At 38.8% G+C, this 26,401-nt stretch overlaps 1 protein-coding gene across 9 annotated transcripts in view; it reads left to right on the top strand.

Annotated features, from left to right (window-relative positions):
- The window catches only part of LOC143035268 (epidermal growth factor receptor kinase substrate 8-like), a 170,961-nt gene that overhangs the window by 54,196 nt on the left and 90,364 nt on the right, over positions 1 to 26,401 (top strand). For all 9 annotated transcript variants that reach the window (XM_076202119.1, XM_076202112.1, XM_076202113.1 and 6 more), the window contains 2 exons: positions 9,637 to 9,792; positions 11,858 to 12,041. In XM_076202119.1, coding sequence (XP_076058234.1) covers positions 9,637 to 9,792; positions 11,858 to 12,041 — 340 coding nt within the window. The remainder of the gene's footprint in view (positions 1 to 9,636; positions 9,793 to 11,857; positions 12,042 to 26,401) is intronic.

A 26,401-nucleotide genomic window follows, 5' to 3' on the forward strand; every position in this document is an offset into this window, starting at 1 on the left:
TGTTGGGGTTGGAGATGAGGAGGGGGGCGGGTTGAATTAGTGGAGGAGCTGGTTTGATGAAGTGCCGGGCCTCCGAAATTCAAAGCGCGTTGTAAATGTTAAGATGCAGATGCAGGCCATGGAGGTTCGTGATAACGTCTATTTATGTACCTTTGAGCATTTCGGCGGCGCGCAGTTGTTCATGATTTAAAAGAAAGTACAAGATAAATAAACGACAACGATGAGAAATAATATATAATGTAATCACTGATGCTCCGTGCCAACGCCTATCCAACTGGCTTACACGTACACCTAGAATCTACACCTGTGGCTCTAGAACGTTATTATCGTTATCTGCCTGACCATCTCCTGCGTGGTCCTTCAAGCAGGAGTCTTCATCCTTCTGGCAATCTCTGGGTGTATATTTGATACATACTCTTCATCCAATTATCCTAATGACTTGACCTGCCCGTCTGATAAAATTCGTGGTGGGTGGCAGGACTGAATATTGCCTTTGGTTACTGAAAACGTCGTCTCTTATGTCCGAAGATGCGTCGCAGTATTCCATTTTCGACTATTATTTTAATTTATTTCCTGTCTTTACTTAGCCTTGATGTTTATTAGTGGTTGAATTTGGTCGTGTGATCGAATTTGACTTCAATATCTCCTTTGCCGACCAGAAACGTTTTGATATAGATGTAATTTTTTTTTCTTTTTAATTTCATGTGATGTTACGATGAGGTTAAGCGATTTTTATTAGTTGACCGCCTCAAGCATTGGACACTCCCACATCAATAACATTCTCTGCCGGTTATTGTTGTATTTCATAAGTTTGTTTTTATCTTCGTTCACTTCCTGTCAGATTCCTTTACGTTTTTTATGTATTTGTACTGGTCGCTCAGCACGCAGCCTTACATGTTCAACATTCCTCGTATATGCTGGCCTGTCGTATCGTGCATTTGTCATTCTTCAGTTTGGCAGTTCGTGGTGGTGTGGGTTCGGGTCGGGATGGGATCTGCAGGAACAACACGGACAACGTTCCCCCACGCTGTTTCTCTAGGGACGGTTGGAACCACCACGAGCTGTCACCGAATGCTTATATGTCGTTGGTCTTGCCTCGCTTCTCATCTGTCAAATAAGAAACATTGTAGAAGGACATCATTGGATGAGCCCTTCAAGTATGAGCCCTTCCAACTCTTACTTCTGTTGGTGTTTGGGCAACTTGCTATATTATCAGGCGGGTTATCTTTGAAGTACCTCAGAATGTTCCACATTGATCTTCTGTGGACGCTATCGAACGCTTTTTTAAAGCCTACGAATATGTTAGGTGCTTTTATAAAATTTCCGATAATTGTCCCTCAACTGGCGCAGCATTGAAATTATATATATATATATATATATATATATATATATATATATATATATATATATATATATATATATATATATATATATATATACACATACATATACATATACATATACATATACATATACACGCAACGCAATCGTACTATTGGAAGACCATGTAACAATTTTACAAATATTCTAAATTCTATGATAAGGATGTATATCGGTTCTAAGATTGAAAATGGCAACTACAGACAGTTTTTGGGAGAAAAACAGTTAGAGATTGAAGCCTTTTTCCTTGCTATCTCAGATAAAATGAATAAAATAACATCTCGTGCATTTTGGCTTCCCGAGGTTCATACTAATTCAGGCGACGTGACGTCAGTAAGATTACACGGGTCGTGCTTTGCAAGACATTATAGCCATTACACACACACACACACACACACACACACACACACACACACACACACACACACACACACACACACACACACATATATATATATATATATATACATATATATATATATATATATATATATGTATATATACATACATTTATATGAGAGAAATTCGCTAGTAACAGCGACATCAATCCGATAATTTTAATGACAGTCGCATGCAGAATTCGAACCCACTGCTATCGGCCGTAAGATCTTCACAGGAGAACCTGCTGCCCAAATATAATATATAAATATATATATATATGTATATATATATATACAGTATATATATATGTATATATATATAATATAGTATATATATATGTATATATATATATATATATATATATATAGTATATGAATTTCAGCCGCTTCCACGCTTTCAGAAGTAAGAAAACGAATCACAGCGCGTATTTCACAGTCGACGGCATTCTCAATAGGAGGCATTTCAGATACTCACAAACAAACTTAAACACGGTCAGATGATTCCGTAATTATGTTGAAATGTAAATTTCATTACAGGCTTTCATGCAAAAATAAAATTGTTACGAAAAGTCTACTTGTTTAATTTTTATTTCAAAACTGTACTTAAAAACACGCCTCGTGTGTGTGTGTATATATATATGTATATGTATATATATATGTATATATATATATATGTATATATATGTATATATGTATATATATATATATATATATATGTATATATACATACACACGGGGTGTAGCCAAAAAGATAAAGGCAAAGAAACCACTCCCACCCATTCCATCCCCTACATATTCCACTTCCCTACACACTCCACCCTTCCTCTCATCTTGGCACCTCCTGGATGACGAGAGGTGCCAAGATGAGAGGGAGTATGTATATATATATAAGTATATATGTAGATATATATGTATATATGTAGATATATATGTATATATGTAGATATATATGTATATATATATATATATACATATATATATATATATATTGAGACATTCTGACAGGCTGACGTAAGTGGAGTAGGAAACACAGGAGTCTTAGTCTTGAGTTTATTCCTGATCCCCAGCGCGAAGAAGAACGCGAGGAAGAACACCAAGTAGAATGCGAAGAAGAACGCGAGGAAGAAGAACGCGAAGAAGAATGCGAAGAAGAACGCGAAGAAGAACGCGAGGAAGAAGAAGAAGAACGCGAAGAAGAAGAACGCGAAGAAGAAGAAGAACGCGAAGAAGAAGAAGAAGAACGCGAAGAAGAAGAACGCGAAGAAGAAGAAAGCGAAGAAGAAGAAGAACGCGAAGAAGAAGAAGAATACCACCTGACCCCGACTTACCCAAGCGATTTTTCAAGAATATTTTTAGGACAAAGTGTCACCGTAATACCACATGTCCCCGACTTCCACAGCGTTTTTTAGAAGAATATTTTTATTTAGACTTAGATATATATATTGAGACATTCTGACAGGCTGACGTAAGCGGAGTAGGAAACACAGGAGTCTTAGTCTTGAGTTTATTCCTGACTAGTTTCGCAGGTATGCTTTGAGAAAGCATACCTGCTAAACTAGTCAGGAATAAACTCAAGACTAAGACTCCTGTGTTTCCTACTTCGCTTACGTCATATATATACATATATATATATATATATATATATAAAATATATATATGTATATATATCTATATCTAAAAATATATATATATATAAATATATATGTATATATATATATATATATATATATATATATATATATATATATATAATATCGGCTCCGGACCGCATGTAAAATATCACACACACACACACACACACACACACACACACACACACACACACACACACGTGGCGGATTGGTAAAGCACTGGCCTCACAAGCCAGAGAACCGGGGTTCGATTCCCCAGCCGGGCGGAGAGAAGTTGGGTTTGTCTCCTTTCACGTGTAACCCCTGTTCACCTAGCAGTGAGTAGGTACGGGACGTTAGTCAAGGAGTTGTGACCTTGCTGTCCCGGTGTGTGGTGTGTGAGTGGTCTCAGACCTACCCAGAGATCGGCAAATAATGAGCTCTGAGTTCACTGCCGTAGGGTGGTGTCTGGCTGTCTCGACAGAGACTGCAGCAGATCCGAGGTGAATACACACACACACACACACACACACACACACACACACACACACACACACACACACACACACATGATAAACAAGAAGCCAGTCCCAAAATCGGCAAGGGCCGCTGAAAAAATGTATAGTATATATATATATATATATATGTATATATATATATATATATATATATATATATATATATATATATATATATATATATATATACATAATCAGTTCAGTTCCGACCAACTAATAAACGAATTTTTCGTCTCACCGCAGCTGACAACGGCTACATTGTTAGCGCAAATACGACACCTCTGTGACTCTACAGCTTAGGCACAATGTTGGCCTCAAAGAAAGAAGAGCTGGATATAGCTGAAATATAATTATATTTACTCTCGTGGACCTCGTGTATTTTGGCCTCCCGTAGCCTATACCGATTCAAGTAACTTGAAAAGTCAGCTCAACAACATGGTTCGTGCTTCCAGAGACATTCTATATATTTAACCTGATTCCATGATATACGAGAATCGTGCAAATATATATTTTTATTATATAAGTACAACATTAAATATATAAATATATAAGAAAACTTCTAAATACAGAAACACGTCACACTCAACAGTGATCGATGCATTTGCATTGTTCTGATTTAATGTGGGCCCCCTATGATCCAAGGACTCGTGATTTATCGAGACCAGCAATCGCCGTGAGATTTGTAAACATGAGGAAAAATGTGATAATATGTCATCAACATGGCAGAATTGGTTTTGGTCGCAGGCTCGGCGCGGTAGGCGCCTGCCAAGCCCCTCTTTGTTATCTGATAGCTTATCCTTATCTGTCCCTCCAGTTATCTCTGTTGCTCCCGGGCCGCCGCTTACTTCCCTCATGGCCAAGAGGGAATGAAGAATTCGGTAGAAGAATGGAGGTCGAAGAAGCATCGCTAGGGTTGTAGAGAAGGAAGGAAAAAATGAGAGGTGTTTTGGCTGGTGAACTGACAATACCCCAACGGACAAAAACCGCAACCAGTGGAAACTGTAGGTTAGGTTAGGTTATGCCCCCCCCCCCCACCACCACCAATATTCCTATTGGGTTTTTGTCTGTTATAGGCTACAGATGGGCTTTTGTCTGTCAGGGTTTTGTCATGTGTTCGTCTGGGTGAGGTGTTAGAACGGGGCCTGTTGAACGAATAGAAAGGCACACAGAAAAAAATAGATTTAACTAGGTGGTAAGAAATATAAAGTAAAAAGTGGAAAAAACAAAGAATATAAAAGGGAAGAAAGTAAGACGAAGTTTAAAAGATAGGAAGATAAGGGGCAATGGGGAAGAGAAAACGGGACGAAATATGGAAGATTAGACAGGATAGGAATGTGTAGTTCATGGAGGGCGAAGAGGTTTTGCTGGCTCGTCTGCGAAAGTGGAGGACAGTGAGACGACAGCGAAAAGAAGGACAATAAAAAACGATGAGTGAACAGTGATAAGAGCCAGACTCTTTAATCGTGGAATTGGGGATTGAGGTTCCAAAATTAGAGGTATTGGGGAAACCAGGCTAAGCCAACGAGACACGCAGAGAGAGAACAACGATATGTACTATCAGAAGATCAAAGCTTCGTTATTCAACGATGGTACTAATTTTTACATAAAATGTGGGATACCATTGATACTTCAGAAGCCTTTCGAACAGTAGTTCTGAGAGATATCTGTAAAATTCAGTTCAATTAGTGCAGCGACATCTTTAGACGAAAAGGTCTCTCAGATCCTCATGGCAAGAGCAAATCAACCGATCCTACCGAGAATTGTTTGGAATGGGAAGGGTATCTGCACGGAGGCTTGCTCAGGAAAGGTGGTGGATTAGCGTCGATGTGTGAATGAAGCAACGACCCCCACCCCCATCCCCACCACCAAAGCGTATGCTTCCATATTGGTGATGGTGTTAGGATGCCTTTTTTACGTGTTCGCTAACTTTAGAACCTGGAAAAAGAGACGAGGGAGGTTGCACAGGCTGCCAGCTTGTACTGGTGGTATATAGATAATCTAATGGACTAACTAATTGTTGTAATACATTTGACGCGCACAGGCGAAATATAGTGGATTAACAAGTAAATTAATCAAAATTCTGTGATAAATTGAAAGCCACTGAATTCACATTATTTTTTTTTTATCCGCTAATATGGCAACAATAGAATTTCATCCATGCTGATAGCTAGTGGAGTTGAGCCTCTCCACTATCATTGGACATAAAAAATGTCGGGAGTGTGGTTGCCATTAGATATTGACATTTTTATCACAATGGATTACACTAGACAGTGGCAGAACATAATTATAAAAAAAATCGTAACGGGGACACTCAAGAAAATTTGATAAATGAATAGAATTTTCTTATTCGAAAACAAGTGACAATATTGATATGTACTGGGGAACAATGTATTTGGTAAATTGACCAAAGAACATTATATTACATTATTCGAGCATACTGAATTCAAATCTGAAATCAGATTCTCTCTAAATGCTACAGATTTTTCGTAATATCAGTAAATAATAGTATACAATAATTTTCAATGTATCACGCCAATCATGCCCTGAAGTAATTTTGAATAATCCTTTTGCGTTATGGTAAAGCATTTCCCCCCCCCAAACATTTTATTGCATATGAGAAGAAACTTGAATTACACATTAGGATTACAAATACTGTAATCACATAGATGCTAATTTATTAATGCTGGAGGAGCTCTTCTTGATTTCTATCGGGCAAAATTTTGCGTTTGTAACTCTTTCTCTTCTAAGTCTTCTAGCTGATCTCTTCTAATCGTCCAGCAGTAGTCCGCCATCATGTGTCTTAACCCAGTGACCTCTGTAGCGCTCTTCCATCGTCATTAAATCCTGATGGAAGAGTTCCCCTTGTTCTCGTCACTCACGGCTCCCAGATTCTCTGGGAATCGGCCAAGGGGACCATTTAGGAAATGCAGCTTCACGTAGATATGGACCAAAAGGTCTGTCAGCATGCTCCGCCTTTGTAAATCCTTTGTATGTTGCATCCCAGATCACGATATACTAAAAGCCTATTAGTAACTAGATCCTCGTAGTTAGGCGCTTTTTTGTTTCCCAAGAAGTTACGAACAACGGCAGAAAATAAGAGCCAGGCTGCCTCCTCTTTTTCAGTCGTTGTGTTCACGAATCTCCGGATTTGTATACCATCAAATACACCTGCTTTTATTTTTTCGTATGACAAAGCAGGAAACGCCGATACTGTGCACTGAAATCAATCATTGTCAGTGTTCAGCACCATAACGTACTGCTTCAACTCCAGTTTGAGATGAAGTGGAGGGAAAACGATCTTCTCTCGACTTACGATTGGCACATAAGAAAAAGGCATTCCTGCCTACAAAGTTTCCCGAACTGGCCAATCTTTTTGGGGCTAGTGTTTGTCACGGGCTCGACTGCCCCACATACAGATATACAATGAGCCCTCCTTATATGGTAATTCTTTATCCGGTAAATTCACAGTTACGGTATTTGGTAATTACTACCCTCGATTCTATTTACGGTAAGAAAAATTCACAGATACAGTATCCGCTTGTGTTTTGAAGAGGAAAGAGCAGGGAGAAGGTACATTTGCTATATCCTATTATTACATGTTATAATGGGTTCGGTATACGGTAATTTCAATTTGTGGTAAAGTTTTCAGGAACACATATGTACCGTATAACGAGGACTTACTGTAGTATGAAAAGTTTGTATATCCCCTCTGCTGGCCAAGGAGGAAGTTGACCATCTTAAGGTCTACACATATGATCTAATTGTGTTCATGGTAAATCCATGAACATTCTTATGTCATCATGAGTTTCTCACAGATGGACAGAGTGACCAAGAGGAACTGCACCAAAGTCATTGCCATTATACAAAAGGACACACTTGAGGCTACACTTGGAGTTATTCTAAAACAGTCTCCATTCAGCAGGAACATCATGGCAGTATACAAACGTATTCTCCCTTGTTCAGTAATATGATACCTGTACCGACCTGTCAAGCATGTCTTTCACTCAACCTGGAGGCAAAAAATTCTGCAGCTTTCCTGCAGAGCACCAAATCATGTATGAAGTCATTCAAATCCTCTTGATTGAAACAGTGAGGAGCTAATGATTATTCAGCATCTGATGATGAATCTGCAGACTATGAATCCATTCTGTGGACATCCATATAAGGTACATAATTTTCATCCTTAGAGGAAGCATATCCACTGAAAATCAGAACTGGTAGACTCGGAATGAGGTACTGGCTGGATTGCCAAGGAAATATTGGGGTAGTCTGTTTTGTGCTGATTTTTATTTCCAATCTCTTTAGTATTCGTCAGACAGAAATAACAGTAATACATGATCCTTTGGCTCTCTCCACACTATGGGGATTCCAAAAGGAAGACCATTTCTCTTTCCTTTCGTCCACTCATGAAGATGTTCCACACAACTATGGCAAACAGCATGTGGGGCCCATTTCTTATCTTGATTGCCAAGAGGAATATCAAAATATGCCTTATAAGTGCAAATCACAAAGTTTGATATATTGCACCCTTGAAAGATTAGTATGTAACAGCCACATATGCAGAAGCTGTCTGGATCATTGACTCAGTTTCCTCCAGACGAACCCATCACTCTTACATGAGACCTGAAAAAAGAAACAATGTCAATATTTTGCACAATAACACTTATTACCATCTTAGTACTATGTACTGTGAAGTATTTGCTTTCTACAAGTACCATATCTGTCTGTCCAGAGGGCAGTTTTTGGGAAAACAAGAAAATAGAAATAATAACTATAGCATGTAGGTAAAAATGGATTATGTATTTGAAATTAGCATGAAAAAACAACTTAAAATTGGCATATAAATCAAAGTCACCAGAAAATGTGATTAAAATTGAAATAAAGATGAAAAAGTCATAAGTTTTTCTTTAATTTTGCAAAGTCCAGTACATTAAGTATTTCTGGTTACTGGTTCTAGAGATGAGAGCCACACGAATGGACTTGGTATAGCAATGCCGTGGGGAGGGGGGGGATCATTATTATGGCTGATCTCCATCAACTCCTTATGTACCGGATGGGACTTTTCTTTTTATTCACCAGGCTCTTTCATTCACCCCTTGGAGCCCCCTACTCCACTCCACTGGTGAACAGGCCTTAACTTTTGCGACTTAACCCCATCCATACAGGGTGGCACTTTCCTTCAGAATTGGTGCCAACACCTTCTGTAGTGAAGGGTGTGTAGCAGTGCCATTTTCTATCTAGGGCCAAAATGTGCTTCTACCAGAACGGCAATGGTGCCAAATGTTTACATTTGCCCAAATACTTATATGTTCACTAAAGATTATATTTTTGTGTGTTTAACACTATCTAGTTGTATTATAACAGTATAGTATCTACCAGGTTACCAAATAATTCTGTCATCTAATTTATGAAAACAGATTTTACATTGAAACTCATAAATAATAAAACTAATGTTTGACAACTCCAAGATATGGATGATCTATTTTTAGCTAGAAAATAATAATAATGATAAAAAAAAGAATAAATAGATATAACCTGTAAAAATATAATAAGATATTCTTTTGTGTCTGACAACTTTTTAAAATTCTGTTTGTACATATAAGGACCTGGTTTCTTTCTTTTGTGTAGTATAATAGTCAGAATTTGTCTATTCTTATAAAACTAGAATCCAGTGATCAAGCATACATTTGAATTTAAGGGACTAGTGATTTAAAAGTGTTTGTATCTGATAATCTAATTTCTCTTCAGGATGTGGTAGAGCAGTTCCCGATTGAGCTCATCCGTGAACCCACTGCATTTACAAGTGATGATCCCAAAGAATTGTACAACAACATTTTCATTTTTGTTGTTGCTGAAGATCCAAAACGGAAGTACCAGAACCCAACAGAAATGCATATATTCCAGGTAAGGTATTACTGTTTGGTAGAGAACTGTTATATTAGTATAATAATGGAAGTCTTAAAAATGTGGAGAAGCTTTATATGGCATTATTTACTTCTCTATATCAATATAAGTTGTATTTCTTGCACCGTTTTACACATAGAGAACAGACATCCAGTGACTGCTTCTCACCCCCTACTAATTTCAGTCTTTGACATGGAAACTGCATCATACTAATACAACACAGATAACAGTCCAAATTTTCTTCCCAGAGAGATATATTAGAGGGCCCCAGGACTGTTGCCAGCTACATTGGGGTTGAAGATCATAGAAACTTGAGGCTACAATTATTATTATTTTCATTACCCAGAGTGCCAGTTCTTGCGTAGAAAGAGTATATGTGATGAGTTGTGTACATTTTAGGATATATATTAGGACCTAGGTTTGTTTTGATGTCAGTGGCTAGCAGAAGACATGGTTATAGGCTGGAAGAACATTGAAGGGTTCTTGAAAGAATGAGCATAATATTTGTTTTGGAGGCCAGGTACCAGGCCCTCTAGGGCAAACTTGTGGGTAGAGGTGGAGATTTAATGAGCTGCTCCTAATGTGGGGCTGGTGTATGGATCATTTCTTGGATTATTGTACCTTTAGTCCTCATCTTCCTTCATCACACTGCTTGAGTTAAAGGGAATGTAATGAGCAACAGATCTTTCACAACAGGCCCTAACATCTAAGGTTGGTTTATCAACTCATACATATGTGTAATTAAGAAGTGGTCATACGTTCATCTATTCCATATATGATAGAGAGTCCAGAAAATTTGCCTTGAAATCATAATCCAAAACTTGTTTCTTTTACTTCCCATATAATAAGTAATGCAGAAATTTATCCTTTAATTCTCATCATTGTTTGAAATAATAATAATTGTTGTCTCGAGTTTCATTGACTGGAAAACTGCAGTCCCACAATGGCTAATGATAGTCCTTGGGTCCTCCCATACATTCGTCTAGGAAGTAATGCTGGATTGTGTTGTATTCATTAGGAACTGTTTCTATATCATTGACATAAAGTGTAGAAGAACAGTCTTCAGTTTTTCGCCCTGCTTATGTGAAAAGATGGAAGTTGAAGTTGGTAGAGAGATGTATCTTTTGCCAACTCCTCAGGGGTACCTCCAGATAGAGTTGTTGTTGTTGTTGTTGTTGTCGTCGTTCCCTAGACTGTCTGTCCGAGCAGTCCTGTCTCCCCAAGGAATGCCATAGCCGAAACTGGGTTTTCCCACAAATCCTTTATAGAGCGTATGTTGTGTTGTTTGCGTGCATGATTGTGTATAATGCAGTTGAGGGTGTTCATGGGTTTTGATGACTGGTGATAGGAGATGATTCCCTCTAATATTCATTTCATAGGATCACCATTTGCAAGTACTTGTCATTAGACTCTCCCTTCATGTATTGATATTGAGACATTTCCTTGTCATGTTGCTATTATGCATATGTTTTCCCAGGATATTAGAAGTTAAGGAACCAGTGATAGTTACCTGCTGGTAGTGGTCCTGCAAGATGGACACTGAAAAGATTCCTTTCCCCTAGAGTCCATCTTCCAAACTAATCCATCCACATCTCCATCTAGAGATACTGGAGGAGGAACTGGCACTTTCTGTCAATTTCAATTATTTTTCCCTCAACTTCTTTACATATGAGTACATTACTCCTGTAGTCATACTTATTTTGTAATTCCTATGACATTACTTTTCTCCTGTAGGACTGTGTAAACAGTGTACAATATTGATTTAGCTAGAACCATAAACAAGTTTAGAATATATATAAAAGATGGAGAATAAAAGAAAGGACCCCATAAAAATAGCTCCTTTACTTATACTACAATTAGGTAAATACCTTTGTTTTTTGGCTACCTCCTTTGTAAGGGGAAAAAAGTCATTGGTGTATTATGTTTATAGGTAAATACATGTAATCACATCCTGCACCAGTATCCACATATTCTAGGTATAATAATTACCTTGATAGTTCTTTGATATGTATGCTTGTAATTTGCTCTTGGATCATTAATTCATTAATTTTGTATTATTATACAGTGCCTTCGAATCAATGCCAAGGAGGTTGTGGAAGACATGAAAGTTTACATGTCTGGAAAGAGCATCTCAAGCCGCATGGGCAGAGGAGGGGCAGTTGGGCGTGGAGAGCACATTCCCCCTCCTCCCCAGGAGCCTGCCCCAGAGCCCCCTGTTGTCTCCAATGGAAGAGATTATAAAGAATTCTGTAAGTACCCAGTTGAGAAACTTTTGGCTATATAATACACATGTTATCACAGGTTGGCAGTACATATACCAAGAGGTCTCTTCTCCCTCATGAAGGATTGGCCAAGTCAATGCATACACCCATCTTACAACCAGTCCCACACCTGTCCAAAATCCCATTTGTTGTTCCTCCCATCTTAGCACCTCATTGACAAAAGACCTTCCCTTTTCCTGTAACACTGAGTTGAGGAGATTACAGCAACACACACCACTCCCACAGCAGGACCTGATGGACCTCACCACTTCATTATGTTGTGACAACCCCCTGTCTCATCATCCACTCCAGAAATATATGGCATAGAGAAAAAGAAAATTCTTTCAAGCTGTTTCATCTCGTCTATTGGCAATAACTGTCCACTTCTATATTTTGCACTCTTTTCCCTGCTCAACAGACATTCCTCTTGCATCCAGGTTACCCTTCACCTTGATCTTTCACTGTCTTCCCCTCAAGTTCCCCTCTCCTCCTCTTATGTTCTTCACACTGTCCTCGTCTTTCATCATTCATTATTTCCAAATATCACAAAACCATCTCTTTATCCATTGGTCATTCCCATCTGCCAGCTCTCTTTCCACCCCTGCTCTCTGCTGTACCTCCACATTCTTCATAACCCCCACTATACTTCTGAAACACTTTATCTCAAATATGTTTAGGCTCTTCCTTTGTACATTCTTCAGATACCAAATCTCTACTCCATGCAGTACTTTGGCTAGAGTCACCACCCCATAGTTTCTCTTGGCCTTCATCCCCAGATACCTATTTCTTGTAACACTTTTCATTACCCCTAAACCTTTATTAGCTTCCCTTACTGTATAATTCACCTCTGCCACCACTCCTTCCTTGCTACATGTGACTCCAAATAAGCTCTACATTCCCTTCAGCCTCTCAGTCCTCTGCATTCAACTGCATTCACCTGCTAACCATCCACAGAATTATGAAAAGAAAAGAATGCCTTGATAGAGAGGACTTATTACAGTGGGACAGAGTAAAAACAAGAGGACATGCAACAAAACTCAAAAAGGATAACTACAGAAGAGACCTGAAAAAGAACGGCTTCCCACACAGAGTGATAGATATATAGAATAAATTGGATGAAGAAATAGTGTGTGCAAACACAATACAAGAATTTAAGAACAAACTTGATCTTGCAAGATACAAAAACGGGTCACCATGAGCATAGCTCCCCTTCCCGTATAATACAACTAGGTAAATACTTCCATTAGAATCTGTCCACCTGCACTTTTTACCTTTCCTTTCCATGTGGCTCATCCCTCCTCACTCTTTTAACTCCCAAAATATTTTTTTTATTATTTTCAAAATTCTTTGTCAAACACTACCTCCACCATACATCTGCTCTCCTCTTGACCTCCCTCAACATGGGATTTGCTTCAACCATTTTTGTTCTGTACCTCCCACATGGTTCCCCATTTCTTCTTTGCAAATATTCTTAATATGTTCACTTCTTCTCTGCCACCACTGCCCTTACCTTTCATCCCACCACTCACTGTCTTCTGTGTTGACCTCCCTTGCTCCTTGAAAAATTTATTAATTGACTTACATTATGATAGGATGTAAGTGTGTATGTAAGATTTTTACAAGTTCCCCATGTATGTAAATGATAAACATATAAACAAATATATTTGTTATGACAACCAGATAGATAAAATATCTAGGTGTGTGAGAGATTTATTCACAAGAATTTTTCACTGACCCAGACATTGAGCATGGGACAAGGATGACTATTCGTCCACAAGGAACTAAGATAGAAGGGACAATGGATTTTGAGTGGATGAAAGATGAGTGAAGGGTAGTTTTATGCTTTGACTCGGGTGCCCCCCGTATAAGGGGCAAATGGCTATTACTATCAGTCTGTATCCCCTGGTCTGTCTTGTAGAAGACAAGCAACCTTCATGTAACTGGTAGCAGCTCCTGGGCGGGACCGCAAGTCAGTCAGGGAATATATATTGTGTTGTTTTCTCAGGATTGTTAGTGTTGGAGATTGTATTACATGTTCTTGTAATTTGTGTGGTGGTTACACATGGGGTAGTGTAGTGCCAGAATGGTAACTATGATTGATTGTTAATAAATGGGTGTGAGAAGTAAATTAACCAATCATGGGAATAAAACTATGGTCACAAATACCATGGGTAAGATAGAAATTCAGTAGATATATTTAGAAGTAGTTAGGAAGTCCTACCTTAATTAGAATTGTTTTAATTGATATTCAGAAGATATTTAATTGTGATATGCTGCCACTATCTCAACCACAAGGATTGTTATTTGAGTATGTGATAGTTCATGGACTCCACACAGTTTTATTCCATCCCCGTAGATCTTTTAGGTGTTGTGTTGCATTTGTAGGATCAAGAGCGGAGGTAACAAAAAAATCCCAAGTATACTCACGTTTGTTTTTACTAATCTATGATATAATGAAATTTTTAATTCACCATAACACTTACAACATACAATTCCCTCTTAACCTAAACTCAGTACAACATGATTATGGTAAAAGTAATGTGTAGTTTCCACCAAGGGAAGATGTTGGCCTGGAGGGGTATGGATGTAATACCCCTGGACATGTATGTTCGTCTTTTTTCCCTGACCCTTTTTATCCACTTACATAATTATCACAGATATACAACCGATGGTTTATAATAATGAACCACTATATATATGGACAATGTATGCAAAATCTTTACAAGAACTTTAAGACAAAAATAACCTAAGGATACAGAGTTAGCATGGGGGTATTTGACACTCTTGACTGCGTGATTGAAATATGGATTTATGCCGCTAAGCTCTCCAGCCACTTTATTCCACTTTATTGGATGACATGTTATTTTCAAGCATCAGTCTATTTCTCCACACATAGATCACTGAACTCTATTTTCCACATATAAATCACTGAATTCTATTTTACACACATAAACCACTGAACTCTACATATATAAATCACTGAACTCCATTTTCCACATAATAATCACTGATTTTTGTTCTGCCCCATGATATCCCTACCTACTCAACACTGAGGAATTCCTGTTTGTCATCTAACCTAGTACATCCACCAATAAGTCGTTGGCAGAAAGGCAACTCTTGGCACAATCCTTTGCATTTATAAACTGTTTTAATTGGCTTTTACATCCAGACACATATGATACTTGGGGATCATTATGTTCCTATGTTCGGATATAAGTTTAAGTGTGAATTGATTTTCTCTCTCTCTCTCTCTCTCTCTCTCTCTCTCTCTCTCTCTCTCTCTCTCTCTCTCTCTCTCTCTCTCTCTCTCTCTCTCTCTCTCTCTCTCTCTCTCTCTCTCTCTCTCTCTCTCTCTCTCTCTCTCTCTCTCTCTCTCTCCTCCCTCTCTCTCTCTCTCTCTCTCTCTCTCTCTCTCTCTCTCTCTCTCTCTCTCTCTCTCTCTCTCTCTCTCTCTCTCTCTCTCTCTCTCCCTCTCTCTCTCTCTCTCTCTCTCCCTCTCTCTCTCTCTCTCTCTCTCTCTCTCTGTCTCCTGTCTCCTGTCAATGGGGTGACTTGCTGTTGAATGCCATTATAAATTGACTAACCACTATATTGTAGATATCTCCCTAATCTCCAATATTCCACTAAGACACTTGAACCTACCTGTCAGTGGGTTGACTCGCTATTGAATGCCATTATGAATTGACAAACTACTATAGTGTAGATATCTCCATAATCTCCAATATTCCACCAAGACACTTGAACCTACCTGTCAATGGGGTGACTTGCTTTTGAATGCATACCCCACATGCTATGCCCTGGGTGTTTAGGATTGTGTTTGCATCCTTGGTGGAGTCCCTGCCTACCACTTCATAAATTAAGCTATGGTTTTTCTACCTCTTTTTGTGTTGGAATATCCAGGTGATCTAAAACCCAAAAAATGCTTCTCTATTGGAATCCTGAACTGGGTGGTGGGAATTTTTCTTCTTCACCAAAATTTAAGGTTCCTGATTGGTTCATACACACGAACATGTCCTCATGACGTGATGGAGGGGTGGTGTGAGCGATGCAATTCCCCCTACTCCTACCTATGATAAGTGATGTATACCTTCAAAAATGGAAAAATAATATCCAATTAAATCCCTGACCTTACAGTAGTTTAAAACTGTGGCCTGGCCTATTCTCTGTTGGGACTGTTCAAACTCTTTTAGTATATGCATGTTTGTGTCTATATACCAAAGGCTTCTTCCTACTTATTAGGGAGGTAGCCAAATCAAAGTCACACACCCATTCCATTCCCATCCACCACCCTTGTTTCCCTCTCATTTTAGCTCTTTGTAGGTAAAGGGTCATCTCTATATCCTGACCACCACCTAAGTCGGACACAGTGTAGCAAGACACAACATATCTACAACAAGGCTGCTTCACTTGTGCAGCAACCCCCTCCTCTCCAACCCCTTATGCAGGAATTAGAAGAGTTGGGTTAAAAATCCCATTGGCTTCATCAAAATATCATCCACACACAACCACTCCTCACTCACCCTTTATGCTCAACATAGAAAAGAGAGAAGACAGAAAATCCCTTCAAGCTGTGTCAAAATATCATCCATACAGTGCCATTATCCACTCACCCTTATCCACTGCCTTCTCCCTCCCTTGCTCAGCAGACATTCCCCTCTTGCTCAAAGCCCCTTTCACCCCATTCATCAGTCTCATCTATTTTTTGTTTGTATTAATGCGTATTACAGCCTAGGGCAGATAAGTTTTACAGTAACTTTTTCTCATCATATTTCATCATTATAGTGTATGTTTACGAGTATGTTTGTTGTTTGAATATTTTTGGTATGCAAATTGAAAAACACTTGATTGATTTCACGTGTGAGTGTACATTGTGATATTTCAGATATATTGTTTCCATTATTTTATAAGTTGGCTATCTGTTAAAATATGTTCTGTACAATAATAATGGTAATATACATTTAACCATAGTTTTTTGGTTGGGAATAAATTTACTTTTGTAAAGGTGATACAGCTGGATTAATTACTTGTGTATCTCTATTCCTCTTAAAACATGAGCACTTTGTTGACATCTCAAATGTAAAGTGTTTGCTCACTCCCAGAATGAACAAGTAATTTTAACTTCTTTACATTGTGCCTTATGAGCCCTGCCTGGTGGCTGTTGTCAGTTACCTGGGAGCCTTGTGTCTAATGAAGGAGACACCTGGGGCAACAGATTGATTGGATTTATTTGTAAGGAGTGTGTGAAGGGTGGGAGACTAAAGGAAATGAAGTGTTTTAAGTATTTTGGGTTATATGGGGCAGTGAATGAAGGAATTAAGGTAGAGATGCATTATAAAGAAGGCAAATAAATGTCGAGTGGAATGAAAGATGCACCATGCCATTGTATGGAGCAGAGACTTGGAATCTGAGGTAGAAAGGAAAAGTCTAAACACATTTGATATCAAGTGTTTGAGAAAGTGTTACAAAGCTGGATAGTGTCTGATGAATTCAGATAACGAAGGTTTGAACACTTTGTTTTGAAGGCAGCCCATAGTTATGGTCCAAAGGACTTATTTAGTGGAGTTGTTGTAAATTGATGATATAGATAATTCTACGTAGATTCAGATGAGCCCTGGGCTTTACTTTCTTTTCTCTTTTTCTATTTCTGCTATGTTCTGGAGTTGTCTCACTAGTCTGCTTCCTTTCTCTGTTAACTTCTCTTGACTTCTGTGCCAGTTGTCCTTGGCCCTGCCCGTATATACTAAGTGAATGGGAGCTGACATCTCAAACATGGCAAAACATATACAAATTAGGTATTTTGAAGATCCTCAGGCAATAGGAAAGCAGAATGAGCTTTTCCTGCCAAATCAGGAATGTTTCAGCCTCTTTTTATCTGCGATCATATATAAAGGGTGCACTCCAACAGACAGGTATTGTGCAGTGATTAAACAGGTCAAGTATATCTAACATATATATGATAATTTTTCATAACATATATTCACGCAAGGCGTGCCTTTAAGTTACAAGCAAGAGAATTTATTCACTTTATTAAGATCAATGAAAGTGGCCTTCAACTACATAAATGAGGAGATGGTTAAAAGAATAGTTGTTACACTGGTAAGACCGAAATTAGAATATACTGTAACAATGTGGGCACCTGGCACAAAGAAAAACATAAGAAAACTAGAAAGAATCCAAAGAGCAGTGACAAAAATGGCACCTATACTGTCAAATCTCACATATGAACAAAGATTGGCAAAATTACATTTGTCAACACTAGAACAGAGAAGGGAAATAGGTGATTTGTTGACCATTTTCAGAAATATGAAAGGGATGGAAATTCTCAGTAGAGACGACTTATTAAAGTGGGACAGAAGAGAAACAAGAGGAATCAAAAAGAAACTAAAGAAAGACAGTTACAGAACTAAAAAAAAATAGCTTCCCACATAGTGATCGATGTCTGGAACAAACTGAACAGAAAAACAGTGAATGCCAGAACTATACACGATTTTGAGAATAAACTGGATGTGGAGAGATATGAAAATGGGTCACTACAAGTATAGCTCTCATCCCGTAAAATACAACTAGGTAAATACACAAGGGTGTGACACAGCACAACCACAGGACTCTACTTGCTTCAAGAACATGACACCCTTACCCTTAAAAGTTTATTGTTGATAGGGAATCAGCAAGGACATTATCTGATTCTTTTACATGCTGTATGTGGAGATTGTATGATTGTAACAGGAGACTCCATCTGGTGAGTCTTGGTTTGATTTAGAAATGGAGAATTTCTTTAAAAATATTAAAAAGGTTATGGTCAGTATGTAAATTATTGGGTAAAGATGGATGTAAATATGGTTCAAAATGCTGTAATGCTGTCACAACGGCCAAACATTCTCTTTCTATTGTGGCATAGTTACGTTGATTGGGGCTCATTTTCTTACTGAAATAATCTGTAGGTATATGAAATAACTGCCTGTATGCATACTTTAACACAGGTTTGCTTGTGCTTCCCTCATACATACCCCTGCTATACTTCTGTTTATAATGTTCTGATATTTCTTTAGAAAGTCAAATCTCAGTAATCTTCACTCTCCTTCTTTATGATCTCAATCACTAAAGCAAAGGTAAATGAGTTTATATCTGTGGTTTCCCCAATCAAAAAGTAATTCTTTTTCCTTATCTTCTGAATCACTTGATAAACTGTTGTTGGTCTCGGAGCCATTTGACATACATCTTTCTTCTTTAACCAATTCACTTATTTTCTGTTTTCTTTTCATATGTCTTTGAGTAGATTCAGTTTGTTCAATATCAGCATTGTTACTATCAGTGGCCCATCTACTTGTCCCTTCAATCTTTTCATTCACTGGTATCTCATCAATTGCATACATCTCCCTTGACTATACCAGTTTTTAAATATACTTTGTGAAGTGGGAGTTTTCTAATTCCTGCTACTGTGTCTATAATAACATCCTTATTCAAGTAAGACTGAGAGATTTGGTGAGGTGTCAGCCAACATGAGAGTTTGAATATCCCCTGTATCTCTAAGGATGGAGATGGGTTTTGACTCACAGAAATTAGATATAGATCCTTTAATCACAAAAGGAGCAAAATGTGGGTCTAGTACAGTCCTCAGTTCAGTTGGTGAATTTTTGGATAGGTCGGGAGTTGAAGGCTCCATCTCAACTTGTGATGAGGAAGTGGGTTTGGACATACTTTGGGAGGACGATTTACTTTGTGAATTGGTCCTAGCTGGGCTACAATAGCTAGTTGCACCTGGAGAATTATTGGAAATAAGAACTGGATGAGAATGTGTTTTATCATATGGCCTTTTCCTACATCAGAGAAAATATGTCCAAATTTTGGCAACAACTGCAAGTCAGAGTAGGAATGCAGAAACTACATCTGGGAAAGGTCGTTTGATAATACCTATCATCATGAAATTGACTCTTAAATTCTCTCTTGTTTGCTGACCTCACTTTTTTAAAAGGAGTGGGAGCATTGTGTTGGTTCTGAGTTGTTTGGGTGTAGTAAGTTTTGTTTGTGTCAGGTCTTTTTTGTGATGAGTGTATATTCATTTGCCATTTTGGCAGCTCCAGCCAGATCAGAAGGATTTCTTTCCTCAAGATAAATCCTAATATCTTGATCAAGCTGTTTCTTAAATTGCTCTAGCTGCATTACTTCTTATAACCTATCAAATGAGTCTTGTGTTTGTGGCTTTCAGCCATTAATCACTGTCTGAATTCTCTTTTCGTCCTGGCAAGGGTCACCAATTTTCTTGTCACTACTCACCTATGGGTCAGGCTAGTAGCGACACAAAAGATAAAAAAAAGTAAAGGCCATGCGCAGTTCGGACGAATGACAGAGAATTCAAGCAGGATAATTAAACTTCATTAAAACTAAATATTATTACACTAACAAAAATAACACATAAATGAACCTAAATTAATAATATAACAGTGCTTATGACAATAAAAGGATTCAGATTATTTACCAAGTAATTTGTATCTCGTATGATAGGTTTTGCGAAACAAAGTATTATGGTGTAGAGTCTTTCCAATCGTCACTGGGGTGATGAATTGGTGGTTTGAGGTCAAAGATAACTTCTGGTAGTGGTGGTTTGAGGTGAACAATAACTTCTGGAAGGGGGCAGATTCTAGTAATTTCTTCTGGTAGGAGAAGTTTCTGGTAGTCAGGAACAAATATATATTTGATGATGTTTCTTAAACAGAGAAACAACAGAAGAGTTGCGTCTCTTGTAGTCCAACAGCAATTTGGATAGTGTCTGATTAATTCAGATAATGAAGGTTTGAACACTTCATTTTGAAGGCAGCCCATAGTTATGGTCCAAAGGACTTGTTTAATGGAGTTGTCGTAAATCGATGATGTAGATAATGCTATGTAAATTCAGATGGGCCCTGGGCTTCAGTTTTTCTTTTTTGTTTCTGCTATGTTCTGGAGTTGTTTCTCTGTAGTCTTTCTGCTTCCTTTCTCTGTTGACTTCTCTCGACATCTGTTAACTTCTTGATTTCTGTGTCAGTCGTCCTTGGCCCTGCCCTTATATACTAAGTGAATGGGAGCCAACGTCTCAAACATGGCTCTTCTTTTTGCCTGAGAAGTATGATAGGGGTTACTAGGCTAGATAGTGAGAAATGAGGAGGTGAGGAGAAGAACAGGGGTAGAAAGGGAGCTGGGAAATAGGGTTGATGAAAGAGTATTAGGATGGTTTGGATACATGGAAAGAATGAGTGAAGAAAGATTAGTAAAAGAGGTGTGTAAGGCAGAGGTGGAAGGAGTGAATGTGAGGGGGCGCCCTAGGATGAGATGGATGGATGAGGGTGAAAGGGGCATTACAAAAGAGAGGAATGTCTGTTGAGGAAGGACAGGAGAGGACAGAAGATAGGGCTGAATGGAGAAGGGTTTTGTATGGATGAGGCTGTGATGCACGAGGTGAAATGGGTGGGGGGATGGGGGGTGAGGAAGTATGTATGAGAAAAAATTTGACGCAGCCTGAAGGGATTTCTCCCCGTCTTCTCCTTTTCTGCATGAGGGGACGGAGAGGGGGCGGTCACAGAATTTATGAAGCGGCCTTGCTGTGTATGTGCTGTGTCTTGCGACACTGCTTCTGACCCAGGGCAGTGGACAGGATGCAGGGATGACCCATCATCCAGGAGGTGCCAAGATAAGAGGGAGGGAGGAGGGTGGAGGGGAGTGGAATATGTAAGGAATGGAATGGGTGGGAGTGGGTTCTATGCCTTTTTCTTTTTGGCTACCCCCCGTGTAAGGGGGAAAAGCCTTTGGTATATGTATGTATTACTTAAATTTCTGTCATACTTTTATCCCATTTCACATCTGCTCTTTGTTTTGCCTCCTTATCTTTCACTCTACCTCCCTACTCTTTTCTTTCTACCTCTTTTATGATTCTCTTGTGCTGTTTTGCACCCAATCTGTGAATACTGTACTTGTTTCTTTTATTTATATAACTTTCTTTGCTTCATCAACCCACTATTCTCTACCTTTCTTATTTCCTCCCATCCTCCTTGTTCCACACACCATCTTTGCACACCTTGTTTCTCCGTCTTTGAAACATTGCCATTCCTCCACTCCTAGTTCTACTCTATCCTTCACTGCCTCCCACTCCTCTCTCAGCTTCTTCTTGTACTCCTCCTTTTCTATTTCATTTAAGCAGTTTACTCTAAGTGCCTCCCTCCTATCGTTTTCCTCTTCCATCTATCTTCCACTCAACTTACTTCTACCAAAAAATTATCTGATCACCAGTCTTTCCCCTAAGAACATATACATCTAAAATTTCCTACTCTTCCACCCCTCCATCCACCACCCTCTCCCATGTGTAATTATGCTTGACTTTCTTCCAAAACACCATGTTAGCTATCATCAACTCTCTAGTCACATCACCATCAACTCTCCACAACGCTTTTATCCGGACACTTCACACTTCCCAACCACCCTGTCTTGGTTCATTTCCTACCCTAGAATTGAGATCTCTCAATATCACTACATTGGCATTTCTCCCTAAACACTCTATGCACTCATTTAAATTTATCCAAAAATCCTCCTTTTACAGTCTTCTCACTACCAGGCCCATGGGTTTCACCTTCATCCACATTAACCTTGAAGAAACCTCCTTCCACTCCATCACACACTTTCCTATCTTCTCACTTACTAATATAACCACCCCTTCTTTCCCCTTTCCTCTCTTCATTCCTGACACCCTTCCCAATACACTCCCAAAATCAAACTCTCCCCTCCTTTTCAACTAAATTTCACTCAAAGCCAACACATCCATCTTTCTTCTCACAAACATACTGCCTATCTGTTCCTTTTTACTCTCATCAGTACCACACCCACACACATTAAAAGACCAACCTTAGAGTCCTGGTTGGAAAACTCCTCCCAGACCCTCTTTTGCCTTCGCTTTTTTAGGAATGTTCCCTTTGGGGTTACAGCGAGTAGGATGTGTAGGCCTATCCCTGTCTCATTTTTGTTGCCTTTTATGACACAAGTGGGAACACATTTATAAGGAAAGAATAAGCTAGGAAAGACAAGGAAAAAGAGTTGAAAGCAGAACTGGGTACAGGGAACTTGAGAAGACCAAGAATGAAGTGGACAAACTAGTTCAAGGGGCATTGGATCCATGAGAAATGTCGGTTGAGCAAGAAAGAGAAAGTGCAAAAAATAGGATAGGAATGAATGGAATGTAATGGATGAAGGAATGACATGGCCTGAAATGACTCTTCTTGTCTGCTCAGTAAATATTTTGAGTGTATAAGGCAGAGAGGGAATCCCCATATAGCGAAGTAGTGTAGGTAAGTTAGCTCTGACTGTCAGGCCCTATTATAGTGGTGTTGTCATGTTGCATTGTCTTCGACTCTGGCAAAGGGCAATGAGACTCCTTCATCCATAAGGTGTGAAGATTGGTAAAACAATAAAAAAGTTTGAATGGGTGTGGGTAGGGTAGAATGGGTCCTTTGTTTTAACCACCACTTTTAGAAGGCCCTTTGTTATGTTTATGCATATAGATTGTTTAGCCTACTATGAAGATAAAACTGTATGGAACATACAATACACAAAAGATTAATTTGTTCCTTATTAAACTACTTTAGAAGTATTTACACCCATGCATTTAATGAAAGAAATTTTCAAGTCAATAATTCTAACTTCAAAAGAATGTACCAGGAATTATTTGGATATTGCACATCAATCAAGCCAAATGTGCCTGTGACCTTGGACACACATTATTAACATGTGATTTCAAAGGGCATATAATACATATGATAAAAAGATTTTTTTATCTAAATAAAGCTGAATCATAAGAAATCAAGTCATGGGATCAAACTGCAATGTCATCTCTGTGGAAGTTTGTGGTTTTACCAAGATTGGACTATTGTCCAAACAGTAAAAGCCCAGTTAAGCTTTGTAAAATAGATAAACTAGAAGAAATGCAGAGGCAGTGCAGTTTATAAGAAATATATAAAATGTAAATCACTGTAGTTATTGTGGAAGGTTTAACTTGTTAAAACTCTCTTGCTTGGAAAGAAAGAAGATAAATGGTGATATACCTATAATTTTATAGTTTTAGCTTATGATAAACTAACTTCTAAGCCATTCTAATTGGTACATCTGTATGGAAAACTTTCCTGACACCATAATGTTTAGTGACTTGGCCTATGAATATTACAGAAATCTATAAGATGTGGAGTGTATAAAACGTGAAGTCGATTACTCCATACAGGGCTGGCTGGCGTTAACTAGCATGAACTACATAAAGGTTATCACACTGGGTCTCCATGTGAGTTCGTTTCATTTTTTTTTTTATCTCCAAATATAAAATTCTTTTCATCACAGCTGAATGATGAACTAAGAGGTTATAAACATACAAATGTTAGGCATACTGTTGAAATTATCTTAGAGAAGTCTAGATTTCTGTAAGCAAAGTCATATTCTAGTTATTCAAATGGAGGTTGGAGGTAGGATGTGGGAGAAAAAATAGCCCAGGGTGATGACTCCATTAAGGTCGAGCCAAATCTGCCCCCTTCTAAGTAGTAAGGGATCAATCAGAAAAGTTCAATTGAGATAAGTTTTAAAATCTCTTGTGTTCGGGCTCCTGAATGCCATGGAAGATCGGCTGGCGCTAGCCAGGATACGATCACTAGCTTATGAAATTTGTTCTTTTAGTCTAGTGGTTCTTAGCCTGAGTTCCAACTCCCAGTCACTCAGAGGTTCGCTGTAATTCTTCTAGAACGCAGTGCCTCTCAAAGGAATAAGGAAAGAAACATCACGAAGCATTTTTTCCAATTAGTTTTGTATCGAATTTGAGATGTTCGTTTGGGTTAGGCTCTTCTGAAGAGGTCGGAACCTCGTTAGTTTTTGCTGCAGGAGATAATAGGAAGAAGGTAAAAGCCACTAAAGGAGGCCAAAGACTATATACGAAATGTCACCACGCAGAGATAGAGAGAAAAATAGAAGAGAGTGAGAAAGAGAACATCAGACGGAAAAAAAAAAAGTAGGAGAGTCAAGAGAAGTTTTGCCACCGAGCCAGTGACTTCTACAGTACAGTAGACATTTGATGTTTGAGGAGGCAGGAGAGGATAGGGTGGGAGTGAGGTGATGAACTACGTTAGCGGTAGTGGGAGGAAGTGAGGGTGGAGGAGCGATGTTGAGACTTTTAGTTTACCGTAAGGAAGGAACACCTGAAGTAACGTGCGGCTGTGGCGGGGTTTTGTGATCATAATTGTGGTTGAAAAGTACGTGTTATTGACCTTTTTAACGGGTCGTGGATGTCCGTAGGTAGTGCATACTTATATGCGGACTTTGTCGTGTTAGTAAATAGGCATCGCATTGTGTTATCTGTTGCTTCGGTTCGTCATTGTAAATCCGGCGGGGGGGGAGGAGAGGAACTGGACCGTGCTTGAACTCCGACTTTTAGTGAAGTTCGAATGCATATAGGTGTCGTGTGAAATTACGTTGTAAACTAGTGTAGTAAGAGGAAAAGCATACTGGTGAGAACATCATACAGTGTTGCGGAATTCTGTTTATCAGTATTTATCCTCTTGTTGACCTGTAATGGTGAGACTGCTAAGACTGGGCTATTGTTTTTGCGACCGTTGGAGCAGATTTGCAGCCCGGAACTTTTGAGAAGAAACTTAATATGCTGAAAGAAAAGAATTTTCCGCCAGCACATCAAATTATATTCTTTGTATTTTTGTTGAGAACAAAATAGTTCGCCATAGTGATTTTACAACGGAAAAAGTTTTAGAAGTGGGCGGTACAGACGATTAATTGGATGTTGGAGGAAAATTAGCCTTGTGTGATAGCCCGTTTAGTCTTCGTCAAAGTGTGGGGAGAATTAGTCGTGGAAAGTTAGCCCACGACGATGAACCATAATACCGTCAGAGCACATCATGTCTTTTTCAGCAGCTATTTATGCCGTGTGATACAAATGATCTGCGTGATGCGTTTATGTGGAATTATGAGTACGCCGTTTTGTTTTTATCGACATATTCCGAAGAACAGCTTGAAGGTCAAAAAGTACAAAGATAAAATGCCATGGGTGTTGCATCGAAAAACAAATATCCACCTAAAAATAAAGTGACCGTGTATTTATGTGTGTACACGTGAACGAGTGCGTCATCCATGTACAGTATGTATATGTGTATGCGTGCGTATGTACGAATATGCATGTGATGATTGTGTGTGGGAAAGAGAAAGGGACGGCAGGTACGGGGGTTGATAGACATCTTGGGAAACCAGGGAAACAATGATGGGAGTCTTCATGGGATGGTCCTGCCCGAAAAACTGCGGAGAGAACCGTCCCCTCGTCATAATTATTACATCAGTAACCCCTT

Source organism: Oratosquilla oratoria, chromosome 18, assembly GCF_046742065.1.
Source record: "Oratosquilla oratoria isolate Oo_2021 chromosome 18, ASM4674206v1, whole genome shotgun sequence".
Lineage (NCBI taxonomy): Eukaryota > Metazoa > Arthropoda > Malacostraca > Stomatopoda > Squillidae > Oratosquilla > Oratosquilla oratoria.